Raw genomic sequence first — 18,758 nt, 5'->3', positions numbered from 1 at the left:
ACCGTCGAATGGCGACGACGTGGAATCCATCGTTGTCAGAGAAGTGGACGAAGCTGTGGTTGGCGGCAACCTCAAACTCCACCGCATACTAAACACGCGGGCAAACGAGCCGACGTGGACGCCACGCCGGATCGTCATGTGTCGAACAGGCGGCCAAGTCGCTCCGCGGCCACGCCCTTCAAGGTGGCAGTTGCTGCATCGCAGCGCACCCTTGTTACAGATTGGCTTGCCGTGCCCATTTGCAAGCACGCCGCCTTCTGAATCCAGTCAGGACCCTCCCCTCTGCTCTGTGCCTGTGTCTCTGTGTTGTCTGTGTGCGTGTTTCGCCACCACGGAGGAGGACCAGGACGCCACGCTGTAGCTCGCTCTCTCTCTTCTCCCCCCTCCCTTTGCATTGGGTGTGCACGTTTTGTGCTTTACCTGCCTTGGGGTCTGAAGGGGAGAGTGTCGATTGCGTCCCGATTTGTTGTTGCCTGTCATGGTTCATGCAGTGACCTGGAACCCTCTTAGCAACAGCTCTGCTCCTTGCTGCTGCACCGGGTATGTCATGCTTGCTTTGTTTCTTGTTGTGGAAGCGGGGTAGGTTGGCTGTGAGCTGCTGTGTTGTGGGTGTTTTGTGTTATGTAGCTCGGAATTGGAGGTGAGGATGGTGGGTTGGGGATTGGCTATTGGGAGGCAAGTGTGAGAGCAGATTGAGGAGTGTGTGCAGTGGTGTTTTGAATTTGGTAATTGAATGCCTCTGAGTTCGGACCTGAAGGGTGTCCTTGGTTCTGCCACTGGGATTAGAAGTAACTAGCGATGTTTAAGACTCATTGGACGATTTGTGCACTTTTCCTCCAGAACAAGCGATGTATCGCTCTTTAAGCAGAATTTCCTGGTAAGTAAGGGTAAACCAAGCCTGAATAAGTTGGTACCCATGAGAAGGCTGCCTGCGACCAATGCCGCAATCAGGAATTCTTCGGAGGCTTCAACTGACTTTCAAGGAAGAGATACCACTGCATCTTGTGGCATGCCTTGTGCAATTAACTGTCCCATAAACAGAGACACGAATATTCAACTCTGGGTGGAAGAATTCATACCAGAGGTTCCCCCCTTATTTCACCTCTTTCTATCACATCTCCAACATCCTTGATTGCAATTTTCAGATGGCATGACCGCTCAAATTACAGGTGCTGACCTGATCACACTTAGATCTCCACTGAATTGAATTGTTCATTTAGCAGATTGTAAAGAACATCCAGGAAGCTCCCTTCCTGCAGTACGTTTTCGACTCCAAGGGCAGACCTGGCAGATCACAGCGGCAAAAAATTCCTCGGGATTTAGGGAAGAATCCCGACTTCTGGCCTCCCATCCGCGAGTTCTTGTCCAGGGCTGCTCCGGATGGGGTTCTTCTTGTTCAGAAGATGGAACCTGGGTGCTCCCCTGCTTTCTGTCTTGCAAGGGAATTCCAGTCGGGTAATCATGAAGAGATCGTTTGTCCTTTCTCACCATCTCAGGGTGGAGCAGACACAAGTGTGTGGGGAGTTCTCGTGCAAGCGAGAGGCGTCCATGCAAACGCTTGTTACCTGTTGAAGACCACACAAGTGCCTTCATCCGCCGGGATCTGCACCAGGTACTGCCTAACGAGAGCGAAATGTTTTGGACCCTCGCATGTTGAGCAGATTGAGAATGCTTGGTTGCAAAATTAGCCTCGGACCTGTGAAAAAACCACTACAGAACCGGAGAATTAGGACTTAAGAAAGCACAAATTTGTCGTCTGAAGGTGTTGCTTGTGCAGCGCAACACGGCGCCTTCACTTGTCCAAATCATTCCTGCCAAATTGGCGATCACATTGTTGGGCACAACACTCAGCTCGGTGTACTATAATGTACATTTAGAATCTGTTCGTATCATTCTCCATTAGTATAGTTAGAACTCTCAGCGTTGTAAACTTGCAGTCATCAGAAGTCGGAAGAACTTGCACAGCGAGGGATGCTTTTACTATACTTTTATAAATACTTACTTGATATTTAACCCAGTTGTATAATTAGGGGTTAGCAGGTTTTTGAGCTGTTATAATGCAGTAGTAGGTGCTGTACAACTCTTTTCACAGCATTCGTTGTTTGGCATTGATAGAATTTGCTTGAGAGGGAGAGAACAAAAGCAAATCATAGAGAACATCAGAATCGAATTACTAAATGTTAACAAATTTACTTGCATTGGTCTGCTCACAAGCAATGACTTCACAAACCCAAGTCTGTGCACGGAGACTTATTACTTAAATTAGCATGATGTTATGAATATTGCAATCATATCTAATACATTTACGCATATATTTTGATGGACAAGACTTTGGCACTGAGTGGTGTTGACTGCACCTCTGAATGATGCTTTCAAAGTTGCTATGTCAAATCCAACAACATAATACCACCTAGCCTAGCCACCCATAGTAGGATTGGGTGTCCACATAGGTGGGGTTGGATAGAATCTCAAAGCCCTCAACCCCAAATAAATGGGTGTGCATGGAACACCCCCAAGACAAAAGCACAGATTGTCTTATCTGTCCAATCTGTGAAGATATAGATGGTTGTACTTCCAATAAATACTTCGAAGCGGCAGAAGACTAGAAATTAACTTCTGAAGAGCTTGTGGCACACATAATTTTCGGATAGTACTAACAAATTGTTTATGTGCAACAGAGTTGTTCGGTCTCGAGGGTAATTATGCCCACGTCTTGATTTCCGGTACATGTGTTGTGAGAGCATTTGATTGGCAACAATCGCAGCACTGCGTGCTCCAGGAGTGTATCTGGCATGTATCTCGAGAAAAGAGTAGCTCATACCATTGACGATGAAAATGGCAGGAGCACCACTTGAGCACTGCATTACAGCCTCCCTTATCTTCAGAGCCTCCCAGGTGTTGAGCCACTTCTTCAATCCTTTCGGTACGAATGACAAGATATTAAAACTTAATAGGGAGAACAATGTGTTAGAAGCGGAGGTACCGGCACCCGAAGACAGTCAATTGCGAGAAACAGGACGTCAGTTCACAGGGACGACAACTGGATCAGACAAATGTGACTAATGAAGACCTAATCCCAAATGGAGTCGAGTTTTGCACTTAGTCGCATCGGACGTCACTATCTAAATGTTAGTTCGCAATTTTCTGGTCCACATGTCATCTGTTCCTAACACCGGATCTCCATATAAGCTAGAACAATGAAAGACCCAACCTCCAAGGTCCTTCCGAAAGATTTGGGATACTTTTGTCATGTCAAAGCAGTAACCACAGCAGATGCATAGCTGACACTACTGTCGCGCATGTTTTTACATTGACTTGATTGTTCGTACTGCAAAAACTTGATGCGCATCCTTGTGGCACAGTGCCTCAAAATCTGTAAAACAAGACAGCGCTGCCTTGTATAAGATCTCACAAACAAGAAACATGCACAAACAAAATTCAGTAATTGAAAGAAATATCATCAAATCAGAGTTGAGCAAGCCAAGAAAATCATTTTAATGGTATTGAAAGAGAAATATGACATGAAAGAAAACTCCAATGGGGTGCCGTCCACAGATTGTGTTCTTAAACTCGCTTAGATACTCCTGAAAAGCATCTGGATCACCAGACTCAATGATGTCCATGCCACGCTGATCCAGGGCTTCAATCGACTTGTAAATGGGACCCCGTTTCTTCTCATAATACTGGTAACCAAACCTGTATCATGACCAAAATTGCCATTGTAAGAAATCGACAGTAGACATCTTGACCTACGAAAACTTGACGTGATCTCAAGTCACAGAATGAAGATTGTCAATTTAAAACACAGCTTGGGGCTTCATAATTATGCACGACAGTTCGACTTCAAAAGGGTATGAGGCTAAAAGATTTTAGTGCTCTAAAAACTGAGAAAAACTGCAGTTTTGAATGGGACTTAAGAGGTTACTGTAGAGCAGCAAAGGCTCACCGTGAACCCCAGTGACAAAAATCTGAAGATATTGAAAAGAAGTTGTTTGGGTCATCAATATACTTCGCCAATAAACGCCCATACGTCGCCTCAGTTTCAGGAGGGCAAGCACCTATCATTATGGGCACGATTTTCACATTAGTCCTGCAAGTGCACCCACAGAAGAAAATCAGCAATGTCTCTCCAAATGCATTTCATAAAGCAATTGAAACCAAAAGCATAAAATCCTCGCACCATGTTACATGTGCAAATTGACATTTCACATACCCTTGGAAGACCTTCGCGAGAAAAGGTAAATGCATCTCCATGCTATGCTCGGCCTCATCAACGCTCATGGACATATCCTCAAACCTGCCGCTGGCTCGGAGTTCATCGTAAACTGTGAACAAAAATTTGTATTAGTGCATAAACAGTAGTTGTACAAAACAATTTGGAAAATATAAACTGCATTTTCCTAGAAGTTCATTTTCTGTAAAAAGATTAAACAAAATCTATGACTCGCTCAATTCCTGTCGCACATGTGTATTCATCCGCGACCTCTTCTTCAAGAATCTGACAGCGATGGAGTCCAACCCAAACCCCACAGCATTGCTACAATGAGGATTTGATGAGTGGTGGAAGAATACTGCAATAAGGTTGGCAGTTTATACCCTCGTGATCAATTGGAAGGTCTCCAAGAGGAGTCTTGTAAACAGAGGCTGTTGACAACGCACATTTCCTTGTGAAGTGATGATGTGATGGCCCCAAGAGAAATACCCGCTGTCTGAGGAGCCATACCACAATACATACCCCACAGGAATCAATGTTTGTGAGTCTTGCAAACATTGAGTTCAAGGTTCAATGCCAATTGACAACATTGGCCCACATCACACTCGGAATCACAGATTAGTGCTTTAACATGGGCTTGCAGAAAACTTACACACGTTGTGAATCAATATTAGCAAAAGCGTAAGCTGCGCAACGCCCTGAATACCAGTAGCCAGCATGCCTGCCAACACCCACAAATAATCAAGCCATTCAACGCCATGTGAATTTACTGGCGTCACTAGGAATCACCAATAACCCAAGAGACCTGGAAACATATGTCAATTTTCATGCAATGAAGTTTTCAGGAAAGCATATTTTCCAAAAAAAGAACTTACGGAGCTATAATAGCACGGGCATCAGTAAGTTTGGGCAGCCCTGATGAACGCAACCAGTAGTCCAGCTCCTGAACTAGCTCCTCAGCTACAAAGACAATAGCAATGTGACGTGCAAATGTCAGATCATGGTATTGAAGCTGATAAGTAGATAATCGGTGCTTGTAATGTTGAGATCATGTGGAAACCTCAACCTTGACGGAAGGCAGGAATGAATGGTTTATAAAAGGTTACCCTAGTTCTAACCCTGTAAACTTAACTTCGAGAGGAGTGATATTTATATCACAAGTCCTGAAGACATGCCACTTTTAGTAGTCATAAAGGTCTTAAAAATGATTGCACAAAAGGCATGAAGTATCTACAGGTATCTTGAAGACTGGGAAAATTTCGATTAGTCGCTCTGAATACGTTGACATAAACACCGTAAATGATAGCTAATTCTCACCCACATACATCATGATAGAACTGAAATTCTCTTAAAAGAAATTCAACTGCAGCGTACTCGTGATTTCCACGAATAGAGATTGACACAGTCAGGTTGTAACTAATTTCCCTACCTCTCGCCATCCACATCGCAGTCATTACAGCTCCATAATATGCAACCCACAAACTTGCATATTATGGAACTAAGAAAATCCTGATAAATCATAGCGACTATCCAACCTCACAAACCACGACGCTGATAAAATTAAAAACCGATTCAACTCTGTTCTACGAGGAGGTCGTTCATAAAAATCCCGGGTCATATTGTGAGGGTTCCCAGGAACCTGATCCTTTCGCCAGTTCTGGTCCCTCAGAGGTTTCCGGCTATCTACATAACTCCGGCATAAACAACCCAGATCATTTCCATCGCAAATGTGGCAGCACAAGAAAGGACGACCAAACTTACCATCGTCTGAATACCAGGAGCCTGCATGAGTTGCTTCCCTGCACGCCATCCTAGTGTTCCTCCTGGACGTTTACTGAAGAGGACTCTGTGTCCAATAACCCATAAACCTCAATTCCTCCGAGGTTTCTCACCGCCGGCAAACAAAGCCTCAAATACTGACACCAGCCTCTTTCGCAGCTCTACTCAACATCTAAGACTTCAGGTTTGTGCAATTGCCCAGGTTGTAAATCATCACGTAATGGAGCATCTGGGGAACTGACTTCTAAGCTCTGGCCATCATCATCATCATTGTGTGAATCAATTGCAACTGATTCACGTTGAGGATCCCTGCTTTGAATATACGAGAAGGGGTAACCGTCGCAGACATGGAAGAAAGAATCAAGCATCTTGATAATCGGAATTTCATCTCTACTGCATGACACATCCTGTCATACGCGTAAGGGAAATCCAGTTGGCTTTAAAACGGGAAATAAAGAGAGCGTTGATGTCATTCTCGCTTCCCAAACTCGGATCGAAAGGAATTTGTTCCAAATCAAGATAAACGATGCCTTCCTTAGTGATACTATCAGCACCACGGTTTTACTGTACATGTACCTATTTAAAATTAAGTGTTTGGTGGTGTTTTGACGAATATACAGTTTCGAAGTCACTGACTTGGGCATTTTGCTCCGCTGACTTTACACCGACTGCCGGTCCTCCCTGTTTGTTGAGCGGTGATTGAGTAAGATTTTAAAGCCAGGTCATCCACATGTGACCTTAGCTTATAACCCGCATAATTTTGCTTGATTTGCCTCAGTGAAAATTACGCAATGTGTAAAGCTGAACAGAATGTCCGTGCAAAAGATTGTCCCCAATCTATGTCAATGCTTGGTTATAAGAGAATAGTAACTTTAGTCTGATAATGGCTAGGGTGGACTGCTTTTGGAGGTGCAGACGCTTCTTGAGAAGAGCTGAGGTACATTAATATTCTTTGAATGTCAATTTTTTCACGTAAGTACGAAATGGCAATATTACGAATATGAAAAGGTAGCGATTGTTTCAGAATCCTTGGGAAAAACACCACCATTTTCCAGAAGCTGCAAATGACCAGCTACAGTATTTTGGTTCCATTGGTTTCTTGATGGAATTATGGATAAGAGCCTCGTCCACCCAGTAGTTTGTAGATGTAACGAATCCTGTAGTAATCATGCCTAAAAGCGATGAGTTAGAGAGGAGATTCAAAATCTATCAAATTACGGCCACAGGTCAGCAAACATCTATGTCACCGAGTTGTTAATGTCAACAAGTACGGCGATTCAGGACAAACAGCTGATGAAAACAAATGAGTTGTGTAGATTGCAGGAAAGCTCCGCATCACACTTCTAGAGGTCAATGAGTTGAAAAATTCGTGCATTTTACACCCGCCTCAACTACGACTCACAAAGATATCTTCAAGATGTTCACTGGCTCAACAAAGTCATTGCTCAAAAGAGAGTTACTTCAGATCTTGACAGATATTAATGTGGAAACAACTGTGTCAGACAATGTAGAGCTCTCATGTCTCCTAAAAACCAAAGAAAAAATAACACTAGTCTTTTGAAGTGATTACTAACAAGCCTAGAACTCCAATCAAAAAGTACTGCACACACAGCAACAATTGTAGCGTTAGCTGATAAAAAAAAAATTAAAGTTCAGTTCCAAAGAAAGAACAATATTGATGCATGGGCCCATGCCCACCAAGGGTCGGGCTCCACCACACGCACTCTTGTGTCGTGGAAACTTTTGAAATTCAAGCTCGGTGAAATAAATATATTTTTCAATTGAAATGGCAAGAGCAGGAAGCAACAGAAACCAACCTTGATGTAGGGCTTCTCTGTCATAATGATGGTAACCCATCCCACATATGGTAAAAACCTGTGGAAAAAGGGTCCAAATCAAGTCCTTCAATAAACATTTCAGAAACGCCATAAAAAACTCATAACAATGTAAACCCTGCTTATGACAAAGTATCCAAACGACAAAATGAATAGTTCGATCACCCACCCAACTGCTCGTCCCATAATATGTTGGCGTTGTAGCCATAACTGGTTTGCAGCGTAAAGAAGACGATCATCACCAGTATTATTGTCTCCTGTGGTTTTCACATAATTTACTTGCAAATTTAAGTCCCCGTATTACCTGAATAAAAACCAAATAGACCCCAAGTGCATCATACTCAAACCTGCAAGAATGAAAAGCAGACTTCGAACAAAGTATAACATCGTACCTTTTGTAAGAACCTCGTAATCCCCCTTTTCAATATTTTCATGAACCTGCAACAAGATTGCAGAACTACTTTATTAAAAATTCCAATAAACTGTTGGCTTCAATGGAGTTACAAAAAACACACATTTCAACATACTACCAATTGAGGCTAGGTGAAGTACAAGTTCTACATGCAGTAACAATATGACAGGACACTTGAGTGGAAATAAATACATCCAACACATACACACCTTAATCACTCTGTGTACAATAGGTATGTCCCGCCCCTGCAAAATTGAACAAACCAAAATGTGCACAACAGACGTTACATAAAGCTTCCAATGGCATGACCATCTGGCTAACCCATGTTACAGTGGTCAACATTAACACTGTAGCATCAATAAGACGGTTCAAACGAACTTATATTCATTGTCAAGCTTCGTGAAGCTGCACTTGGTCCAAAAGCAATTGCCAGGTCTTGAATTCAACCACAGAAGAACAACCAATCGAACTTATACACTGTTTCGAACCCAAAGTACTTGTTTCATCATGTAAAAAGGTCTTCTGTTGTGAACTTACGTCGACGTGGAATACAACGATTTCTCCAGCTCGGATTGGAGCTTTGCCCATGTGAAGGAAGAGGATATCTCCCTACCAACACAAACACAAAGATGCATGTTAAACGTACAAAGACGATTCCAAGATTTAATATTACAGAAAACGATATGAAGAGAACTTTATTCGTGATTCTTGCCGAAGCCGATTAGAGGACTAGATTTAATAGCGTTTCTCAACGTGCTTAAACGTCTCTACATATTCGTTCAACAGAAACTCAAAGGCTTGGTGCACTCTGCCAGCTACAACTATTACGTCAAGCTGAGACACACAATCAATAGAATCCACCTTTCTCACTAATGGCAAAATACGGCTGATCATCAACAAATTCCAATCCAGTGAACTAAGGATAGACTTTGTGCGTACCCTTCTAAAACCAGGCTCCATGCTACCTGAGAGAACAACAACGACAGGGGATTCACTCCCCGTGAAGCACATTAACCCTTTCCATATGATCAAAGCTGACGTCACGATCATTCCTGAAAGTCGGCGCCCCAAATCAAGAGAATTAATACGAATAATTCATCAAGTCCAATTCTCAAGTTTCAGATCATCAGTAGTATGTCAAACACGATTTAAAAAAACAAAAAAACACAATCAAAATCTGAGTAGCAACATGATCACATTTACTTCAACACCAAAAAAACGCCTCAAAAAATAAAAAATAAAAACACGCACACACGCAACTAACCAGAACCCCACAACATGCTCAACCTGCTCATAATTGATTCATCCACCCTAAAAGATCACTCAATCACATCCAGCTACCCTAAAATGCACTTCGGACACCAAATTGCACATCAGCCCAGAGAATGCGGCACAAAACCCACATTCTCATACTGCAACACTGACCGAAACGCACAGACAGCTTCACGAACCTAGGTATGCGCAAGTAAACAATTCAACCCAGCAAATCATCCTAAACACAGAGGCTTGGCTATGGCTCTACCAAGGCTAATTGTCTGCAATGCGACATGTCTGAAGTTCGTTGCCTTGATCGAAGCTACTAAGTCTCCATAGGCACCCATTCCGTCAAGCTTGATGCTCCACTGTATTGTCCTCTCTTCCTCCACGGGTGGCTTCAAACGCCAAGAAATAGAGCAGAACCCAACAGATTGCGAGACGGGCCCAAAAACACGAGCGGAATGATCAGAACCCACAGTCTTCGTCTGTTCTTCGTCCTTGCGTCGACGAAGGCGTCGGTCAACGTCGACGAGAGGTGCTATCGACGAACAAGGGGAACTTCTCGTCTTTGTCCACGTCAGCTTCGTCGGTACATCGATTGATTCGCGATCGGACCAATAAAATTTCGTTGCTTCGTCCGTCCCTCCTCTTATTGGTCAATCTCCTCGAGTAATCCACGGTCCAGATTTAAACTTTTTCTTTGTGTGATTTTAATGTTGTGAAGAAAATATTAAAAAATGATAATAATAAATTAAGCATGAAGACAGCATTTTTATTTTAAATTAAAATGTAAAGAAGTAATATTTTATTTCCTAATGAATGAAATCACAATGATTAAAATTCACATTTATTTATGACAGATATTGGAGAATCAGGTGATCTTCTTGGAGTTCTATCACAATAATCTGTATGTTGCATTTTTCCATGTTGATCAAATGAGACATAAAACATTGTCTATGTGAGGATATCTGTAAATATCTTAAAAACCAAACAGTTAAACCTCTTTCTAAGTGTGTGTTTATTTCTTTATCTATTTCATCATACTAGAAAGTAACATATGTTAGTAAAAGTGATTTAAATAAGTTATCTGAAATGCAGAAGTTCTCTAAAAACGACTTAAACATGATCTTTTAATAAAATGGAAATCAAATCAATTTATTTCAAAAAAAAATCAGGTAACAAGTAGTATATTCAAAATACTTGATTCAAGTTACAAAAATGTCGTATAAGGTATATATATATGTATATATATGTATATATGTATATATGTATATGTGTATATATACAGTTGATAAACATGAAAAACCTAAACATAGAATAACAATATTTAAAACCACAAATATCGTTGTACCAAACGGATGTAAAATACTGAATAGATGGACACAATCCACACATAAGTACACAAACAAGTTTCAAATTCAAAATAAAAATTGGTCGCTCTACAAATCTGTACAGAAATTGTGCAGAGAATATTCCAACGAGCATAATTTCATATAAGCTTTTTTCAGTTCTCAACTTAACACACGTATAAGCATTGCTCACAGTTTCCGTGCCACGTTGTCACTAATTGGAGCCCCAAATTAGTGAGTGAGGCTAATACACTCACTAATCACATTTTGAACGCGACAGCTCCCGGACGAGGAAGAGCGGAGATACCGAGGCGGCGAGGCGAAGCTCGATTTGCGAGTTTGCAAACGTGTTTTTTGTGTTGGGATTAGAGGCGCGAAGCTGTCTGCGAGGTTTTAAGCAGAAATCGTGTTTTGAGATCACTGACGTCGACCTAATCACGTTGAGTCGTGACAAAGGAGGGCGAAATTTGGGCGTCTGTGAGGCTAAAACCGCAACCGAGCAAAGAATGAATCGTGAGATGGGGGCAACAGGGATTCTTCCTCCCACAAAGCTCGTTGGATGTTTTTTCACGGTTCGAAGAATGTCGCGGACTCGCCACGTGTCGTGGAAGTCTTCGAGTCTCATTTCATGACTGGGTGTGTTGTTGGTCTCTCGCCTTTCAAAGTGGACTTACTGGATTTGAATCATCGTGCCATCTCATATGGAGGAAGGGTTGATGGATGTTGCGAAGGATTTCGTGCGCAGCTCAATTGTGGGGTAACTTTTTTTTTTAGTTTATTCGCAAAGGAATCTTAACCCACTAGCCTCTAGCCTCCACCTCTCTGAGAAAACAGTACGCCCACACATCCCTTGGATTTGCTTGCACATTTGTCCAAACTGTACACATACGCTTTCCATATCTTGGCCTCCTGGTCACTGCTTCACTCTAGACTTCTCTTGGTGTTACAACAGCCTGGTGCTGTCCCGTGGGGTTTATGACTTGATGTTGCGGTGAGTTTCACATGACTTTGTTTTGTGGGTGTTAATGTATCTATTTTTCTTTTCTTTTCCGACTTTTTTTCTATTTTTTTGTTGTCGTGTTTTTTCCTTGGAATTTTTGGGCTCACGAGGTTTTCTTTTGAGGCTTGTGAGTGCATCAAGTAGGTGGTTGTCAGATGAAATTCAACTGCGTTTGATTTGCAAAATTAGTTTATCATCTTGCATAATTGACATGTGGATGTCGTTTTTGGGATCTGGTAAGTTTAACAAGCAGCTTTCCGATTCTTGACGGTACTCATTTTAGATAGGTGATCTGCATCATCAACTGTGGTCGCGTAATTGGCAATGAGTATCTTTGGTGGCTTGTGAATCGCCATTTTTAGAATCACGAAGTTCAGAGCTGCAGATCGTGGCCTTTGCCAAATTCTAACATATTCGGGTTTCGAAGTGTGTTACTTTGGACTCGTTTTGCCTGAGAATTAGTAGCCAATGAAAAGGTGTAGGGGGTTGCAAAATTAATCAGCTCCATTGCTACGAGGGAAGCTGTGAATGGAATTTATTAAGGTTGCGAACTTCGTGACGCTTTCGAAGGATTACTATTTGGTAATTACGAACTACTGTTGATGGTGGAGTGCAAGAATGTCATGAGCCAGCACTTCGAATCTCGCTAGTATTTCATTGCTCCTAAAGTGGGGTGCTCGTACTGGTAAAGCACTATAGTCTAGATCTCGATGAGCATTTCGCTACCTAAGTTTGATTATTAATTCAAAGCAGAGCACTGATATGAAAATTAGATTTTACGGTTGATCCGTGCTGTATGGTTGAGAGGCGTTAAACATTGCACCAATCTTCTTATTTTTTAGGTGTATCTCTAGTCTACTCTGCTCTCAGAGGTCCAATACCAGGCACCTCAAACGGCTGGCTCTGTTTACAGGTGACAATTTCATCGGAATGAAACCAAAATTGTCGAGGATTGTAATCGCCGCTAGAATCAATTTAGTTAGTCGCAGGTCAGAGTACACTTTCAGAAGTAATCTCTGCATGGTTCTGGTACCGACAGGGCAGGGATGAGCAAATTATGAATTAAAGCTTATGGTTTTTGTATGGCAGGTGCTCCATTTATTCGAAGGAGTGAAAGAACAGATGGCAACCTCCTCATCTGTTCCTTCGAAATTCTTTATCGCTTCTTACAGGCCTGATGTTTTTGGCGATTGCAGCATTGAAGAACTCAGAAGGTCTGCAAAAAACAATGTATCACTTTCAAATGCTTTTTTGGGAACAGGGAGGTTATATCGACACAGCCATGTGTTGAGTTTGCAAAATCAGGGAGGAAAAAAAGGACTCCTTCGATGCCAGGCTCTCTTTGGAAGGAATGCTCCTAAGGATGAGAATGATCCGGAGGATGACTCAACCAGGAGCATAAACAATGTAATTTCCTGTTTTCTATTATTATAATTTACGTTGGTTCAGCATATATGTGCTGTTAATTGATGGATACTAACTTGTAAGTTCCGGCTTTTATTCTCTAGCGATAACAATGATCAATTAGGATAATTATACAAAACTTCTTGTCAATGCATCGGAGTCGTGGTCTGCTCTTATTCAAATATGATTGTTGTTTCTTTGGATTGACTTAGTGAAAAGGGCTGTGTCATCTGTGTACATAAACTCAGAATTTAGACGTGGTGCTTATGTCTCATTCAGATAAGCTCTGAGGCTTTCCGGCAACGCATTGAACGAATAGTAAACAGTGACAATGCTGATGTTTCTTTTCGAGGGATAGATTTGGCTACACTTATAAGGAAGAAATAGGGGCGATCGTATGATGTACAATTTATTAAGAAAGTAAGTGCTTACCTTTTAATACGGACGATGAAATGTTGGGCTTTACATTGGACCAGTCTGTTAAGATGGGTTGCCCCCCAAATCTGTTTTTTGAACTGATTTGATACTTGGTCTCTGATCAGGATGCAGGAATTTATGGGACGCCAGCTCTTAGCTATGAATGTTATGTGGAAGTATCGTGAGCAGGTAACCATCATCTATTAAATACTTCTCTTTTAAACTTACACTCTCTAGAGCATGAGTTGTAGAATCTTGGCTTTGTGCATTGGGTCGGTCCAACATAGGTTTCACCGTTAGTGAAAATATGAATTGGCATTTTGAACACTATATCAGCTGAAGATAAATACAACTGTTTTAAATTAACCGTTCACCTAAGTTGCATTTTTAACCACATGCTCTAAAAAGACTGGACATGATTCAACTCATCATTAATTATTGAGATAACATGCTTCTCATTCTAGAGTTTCAACTGTTGAGTGCAGTTTAAAAATATACTTCACAAATTCTATTATTGAATACACATCTTATTGTGAAACTTAAGTTTCAAACATAACGTTTATAACAGGTCTTCGAAACTGTCAAAACACCTTGAACACTTATAGGTTAGCATACACTACGGTAGAATTACAAATTAACTCTGCCAGGAGATATACCAAAGTAAATATAGGTAATGACTTGAGAAATAGATGTGTTTAACATTTCTAAAAAAATAAAAAAATAAAAAAAAATCATTAACTAAAAATAAGCTGCATTCACACACACAGAGCAAAACTAGTTTCTTCAGCCCCAAACGACCACGCTGAATCATCAAATTGTACTACTTTTGAATGGTCCTATGAGTAACCAATAGCAATAATTGTTGCTGATTTTAAAAGTCAACAAGAAAGAATGCGCTGCCGATCACACATCAAGGTACTTGTGTTACTATATCCGGACTTTTGCTTTCCTGCTTTCAGTTTTGGAGGGATCTTAAGAAATGCCTTTTCTTGTGAAGTAACAACTTCACAGAGGGTGCCCTACGAGCAATTGCTCTCCATACCATATTTACAGCATCATAAGGCTTGGTGGGGTGCTGATACTCAAAGTGACGAGCCACAGCTTTCAGCCTCTTCCATAGAAATGTCCATTGAACTCTAGTAATGCTTCTCAAGAGATTAATGACATATTTTTCTTTGAGGGCATCTTCTGACTTGATGAAGACACAAAATTCGGAATAATCCAATTCATCCTCGAATGGCAACTCAATATCATCACTGATGATAACAGGAACACAATGGCTTGCAATAGAATCGAATAGGCGGTTAGAGGAAGGAGTATCTCCAGCAATATTGAGGCAGAACTTCGATCCCCTCATGCCCGAAGTTGCACTATGAACGCCTTCACTACCACTAGATCCTTCTTCAAAATGTACCCCTTCCTCATCTTTCAACATTTCGTAGAGCTGCTGTCGGATGACACCACCCTACATAAATTCATGAAATGAAGGTCAATAGATTACAATCAAAAGCACAAAACATTCTCCATTCCCTTCCGCATGCTATTCTGAAGTAGTTGGAGGTTGACATCCCAACAAAATAAGTACAATATCTTAACTAACATAACTGTCTTCTTCACTGTCATAATGGCAATATTAATTCAGTCATAATCCATCAGTCAACAAACTAAAAGCCTTCTGCAATAAATACTCGCTACGCGTGTATATAAATGTTTTCCCAGTAGATTGTGAAAAACGCATAGCCTCAACGATCCACCCTTCACTAGAGTTAAAAAATTGTAACATTCGAAAGTATGCAACGTAAAGATGCAAAAAACACAATCGGCAAAGAAGACAGCAACCAACCTGTTTCCTGACAATTGTTCCTTGAAAAAACAGAAGAGTTTCGCGGTCTTCAAACGAACTAGAGTCATTATCAAAAGAAGGAATTATATGTTTGTATGGAGCAACAACATCCTTCTCCACATTAGCTACATCAGGGGGATAGCGGCCAAAATCTGCGAGCACAAACAACACATTGCGGAAAGAATCTCTCATCGCGTGCATGCTGTTTGGATGATGCATGACAAGGATGTGGTCACACCCGTCAGAAGCTTGCCACGCTGGCTGCTGCTTCAGGTATTCAAGTAACTTCTCCTGTAGCTTCTGATTCTTATCACCAACTAAATCGAGCTCTCCACCCGCATGGTGTTCAGTTTTAGTATATTTGTTGTAGGCCACCGACGCAAAAAAAGGTACAAACATATAATCTGCTGCTTTCCAGTCACTTACTCGGAATGCTGTACAAGCGGATTGTCGACCAGCCATATTGGACGTGAGTAGGTCAGTGGTGAGCCAGTATTCGGGACTGTGCTGCTTGTAGAGACCCCCAAGGTATGGGGGTATATCTGTCACATTTTTTGGCCATGTTTGTTTACGAGAGTCAGTCTGCGCCACAAGCATTCCATAATGGAATTCGGGAGGAAGATCGTACATGAAAAGCTTCAGAGTTGCACTTTTGTCGTTGCATCCAAAGGGTACCTTCCCATCACCTCCAACAGGATGCGCGACACCATCACTGTCCGAACCACCCACTTCTTCACTTAGTAATCCAGACCTTTTCAAAGAATTTTCGGTTGCCCACGAATTCTGATCGGGAAGGCTAAGCTTCGGGAGTGAGTGAGTATCGATTTCTTCAATTATTTCAGTGGACCTCCTCATTGAATCAGCGAACATAAAGGTGCATGACAGGGCGAATATGGCAAGAAGAGAGAAGATTGCCAAAATGTGGTTTCTTGCTGCCCATTCTTCGTATCCGCGCAAGAGCCGAAAACGGGGTTGACAGGTGGATTTTGCCTCAACTGAACACGCTGGGAAGGAGATGCAATTAGGACCACAATTTTGGTGTTCCAGCACATTGCTCGGCAGTAATCCCCGTTTCATCATCTTCTCAGTCCTAAACGTTTGCTCCCCCACTGTGGCCATTACGATGAAGTTGGAGCACGTGAATCCTCGCAAAACATTTTACCGTGGGTTTGCGAGGTTGTTACCATTCAGTATCATAGAAGTCCCTCATACTGACTATTGCCTCTTATAGAGAGAATCGTGTAAAATCCGTACACACCATGTAGATTCACTAGGTGGCATAAAGTTGCCACTTAGGACCAACACCCTATTCAGCCATCATCTTCATCTCCAAATAGCTACAATCCAATGTTTTAGACCATCAGAATGCCCAAGGAGTCAAATCTAGATCGTTCCTTAGATTACTTTCTTGCTGCAGTATCGACAAGAAATCAAGTTTCCGAACACGCTTCGCAGTCCATATGGTTGAGCGCCACTATATCGTCGAAAATATCCAAGGAATCATGGCTTTTCGTGGCAGTTGATACACGAGCTGTAGGAATAAATACCACCTTACTGCGTGTACTGTCTGCAAGGATCGAAATCGAGCTCAATCATCTTCCACCACTGCAACAGTAGAATCGAGTGTGTTGATGTCATGCCAAAAGAAAGGAACCCTACTTTTGAAACTTCATAGTCCAACGTCCTTGTACGACCGTCGAAGAGCCTCCAAAGCCTCCACTGCGTAAAACTCAACAGCTTATAATAGCTCCTTGAATTCCGGTATGGCACAATTGAGCCTAACCAATGCCTGCGATAATGGAATGAAGAGAATACGTTGTCAGATAATAAAAATATTCGATGGAGGAAATGTTCTATTGAACATTACACATACGCAAATTTTAGGTTCCTATTGCTATACTAGCTGTTCAAGTATCTACGTCCAAGGTAACAGACATAAGATATGTATCGCCATAACTTCACCAGATCTGATACGCTAGTATTCACGATCGACCCAAGTATCAGCTTCTAAAGCTGCATTGCATAACTCGGAGATTTTGTAAACAGGAATAGGTGACACTACGAACCTTGAATCTAGACTCACAACTTGGAGGAAAAATCACTTCAAGGAGAGCACAAAAAAGTCCCAAATACTGACAGCAATTTCGACGCGCAATCAACGAATAAAATCGAATAACTCTGTAAAAATGAAAAATGCACCGGCACAAGCTGTCACCACAAAACCGACTCCAAACGCATCAACGGCAGCCCTCTTACAACAAGTCTTCCGGCAGGACTAACTTTCAAAGGCACTAAACTCCCCCTTCCACTTTCAACCATAATTTTGGGGAGCAAAAACCAATCACTGAGAGTCTGTCGGTCGTGACAGATACCTCTAAATCCTCCACGCCAAAGCTCCACACGGCGCTGCGAATGCAAGTGAACAACAAACCACGGCTGAAGGCTACAAAAGCATCAAATCCAAACCAACCGACTGCACAAGTAGAAACGAACAAAGGCGCTCCAAACACATCGGGATTGCAAAACCCGAAGCTAAAACAGGAAACAAAAAACAGGGGATGATAGGGGGCAGAAGATAAGAGGAATGAACAGTATCAACCTCGGCACAACCATCGTCGTTCATCCTCAAAACGAGGTATCGAACAAAGCCCAGAATAGACATCGCCAACGCGGCCCGCAGCGCCATTGCTATTCGGGAAATTGGAGGGCGATACGGTCCATTTGGCTCGTTTCAGCCTAACGCTTTTTTGTATGATTGACGAGCACAGGCGCTATTCGATTCCAGCCCATACTTCAGGCTTTTGCTCGAAGATAGTCCTCCCCACCATCGCCATCGCCGCAACGACTCCGCATCTCCACATCCTCTTTCGTTGCGGCGCAGCATGTGCATGCAGAGCTCACACATAATTTTTAAATATTCGAAATGGTATCGTTTATACTGCTCCCCATTAGATTCTGTGGAGGTGGTCTGTCACTAATCGAAATTGTCGAGGGATCAAATCCTCATGCCTGTGTTCTGATGAGCAAGCCGACTTCTGTCGTTGTAAACTCTTCTTCGGTGATAGAAACCATCAACGTGTGTCTGCAGATGTCGACATCCAGCTCGCACTCTGACCTGTTTACTTCATCATTATGTATGTCATCTATCTTCCCGTCATCCATCCATGCGTGTCTACTGAATCATTTTGTGTGTGATTTTGAGCAATTAGACAGGGTTAAGGGTTTAAGGCTTATTAAAATGGTTTGGTG

At 42.0% G+C, this 18,758-nt stretch overlaps 5 protein-coding genes across 10 annotated transcripts; 2 read left to right on the top strand and 3 right to left on the bottom strand.

Annotated features, from left to right (window-relative positions):
• Positions 1 to 342: 342 nt before the first annotated feature.
• Positions 343 to 1,832, top strand: LOC112290933 (uncharacterized). Its single transcript, XM_073538655.2, has 3 exons — positions 343 to 540; positions 841 to 1,084; positions 1,224 to 1,832. Exons 1-3 carry the CDS (start codon positions 479 to 481, stop codon positions 1,686 to 1,688), a joined length of 771 nt encoding a protein of 256 aa, XP_073394756.1. The 5' UTR covers positions 343 to 478; the 3' UTR covers positions 1,689 to 1,832.
• A 421-nt stretch (positions 1,833 to 2,253) lies between these two features.
• Positions 2,254 to 6,391, bottom strand: LOC112290932 (uncharacterized). The gene is made up of 8 exons (XM_024537776.3): positions 5,975 to 6,391; positions 5,089 to 5,173; positions 4,866 to 4,934; positions 4,597 to 4,709; positions 4,214 to 4,325; positions 3,947 to 4,090; positions 3,522 to 3,696; positions 2,254 to 3,373 (listed from the first exon to the last, which is right to left on the bottom strand). The coding sequence occupies exons 1-8, from the start codon at positions 6,021 to 6,023 to the stop codon at positions 3,248 to 3,250; spliced, it is 873 nt and encodes a 290-aa protein (XP_024393544.1). The 5' UTR covers positions 6,024 to 6,391; the 3' UTR covers positions 2,254 to 3,247.
• A 1,042-nt stretch (positions 6,392 to 7,433) lies between these two features.
• Positions 7,434 to 9,904, bottom strand: LOC112290934 (uncharacterized). 2 transcript variants are annotated; one of them, XM_073538656.2, is made up of 8 exons: positions 9,691 to 9,904; positions 9,179 to 9,291; positions 8,777 to 8,848; positions 8,449 to 8,484; positions 8,220 to 8,265; positions 7,997 to 8,084; positions 7,810 to 7,867; positions 7,434 to 7,592 (listed from the first exon to the last, which is right to left on the bottom strand). In XM_073538656.2, exons 1-8 carry the CDS (start codon positions 9,728 to 9,730, stop codon positions 7,542 to 7,544), a joined length of 504 nt encoding a protein of 167 aa, XP_073394757.1. In that variant the 5' UTR covers positions 9,731 to 9,904; the 3' UTR covers positions 7,434 to 7,541. The 2 variants fall into 2 exon arrangements, with proteins under 2 accessions (XP_073394757.1, XP_024393547.1); XM_024537779.3 differs by having other exon boundaries at positions 9,762 to 9,904.
• A 1,484-nt stretch (positions 9,905 to 11,388) lies between these two features.
• On the top strand, positions 11,389 to 14,037 carry LOC112291692 (uncharacterized). Of its 4 annotated transcripts, none has more exons than XM_073538921.2 (4): positions 11,389 to 12,530; positions 12,935 to 13,252; positions 13,529 to 13,669; positions 13,792 to 14,037. In XM_073538921.2, exons 2-3 carry the CDS (start codon positions 12,968 to 12,970, stop codon positions 13,634 to 13,636), a joined length of 393 nt encoding a protein of 130 aa, XP_073395022.1. In that variant the 5' UTR covers positions 11,389 to 12,530; positions 12,935 to 12,967; the 3' UTR covers positions 13,637 to 13,669; positions 13,792 to 14,037. The 4 variants fall into 4 exon arrangements, with proteins under 4 accessions (XP_073395022.1, XP_073395021.1, XP_073395023.1 ...); XM_073538920.2 differs by having other exon boundaries at positions 11,539 to 11,836; XM_073538923.2 differs by having other exon boundaries at positions 11,707 to 11,836; positions 13,042 to 13,252.
• Positions 14,038 to 14,146: 109 nt separating this feature from the next.
• LOC112291691 (putative arabinosyltransferase ARAD1) lies at positions 14,147 to 18,506 on the bottom strand. 2 transcript variants are annotated; one of them, XM_090255884.1, is made up of 4 exons: positions 18,109 to 18,353; positions 17,882 to 17,915; positions 15,510 to 17,298; positions 14,147 to 15,131 (listed from the first exon to the last, which is right to left on the bottom strand). In XM_090255884.1, exons 3-4 carry the CDS (start codon positions 16,626 to 16,628, stop codon positions 14,622 to 14,624), a joined length of 1,629 nt encoding a protein of 542 aa, XP_090112010.1. In that variant the 5' UTR covers positions 16,629 to 17,298; positions 17,882 to 17,915; positions 18,109 to 18,353; the 3' UTR covers positions 14,147 to 14,621. The 2 variants fall into 2 exon arrangements, with proteins under 2 accessions (XP_090112010.1, XP_024395256.1); XM_024539488.3 differs by lacking the exon at positions 17,882 to 17,915 and having other exon boundaries at positions 18,109 to 18,506.
• Between the last annotated feature and the right edge of the window lie 252 nt (positions 18,507 to 18,758).

Source organism: Physcomitrium patens, chromosome 14, assembly GCF_059467195.1.
Source record: "Physcomitrium patens ecotype Gransden chromosome 14, ASM5946719v1, whole genome shotgun sequence".
Taxonomy (NCBI): Eukaryota; Viridiplantae; Streptophyta; class Bryopsida; order Funariales; family Funariaceae; genus Physcomitrium; species Physcomitrium patens.
Note: the sequence above shows the minus strand (reverse complement) of the source record. Positions and strands in the feature narration are given on the sequence as shown.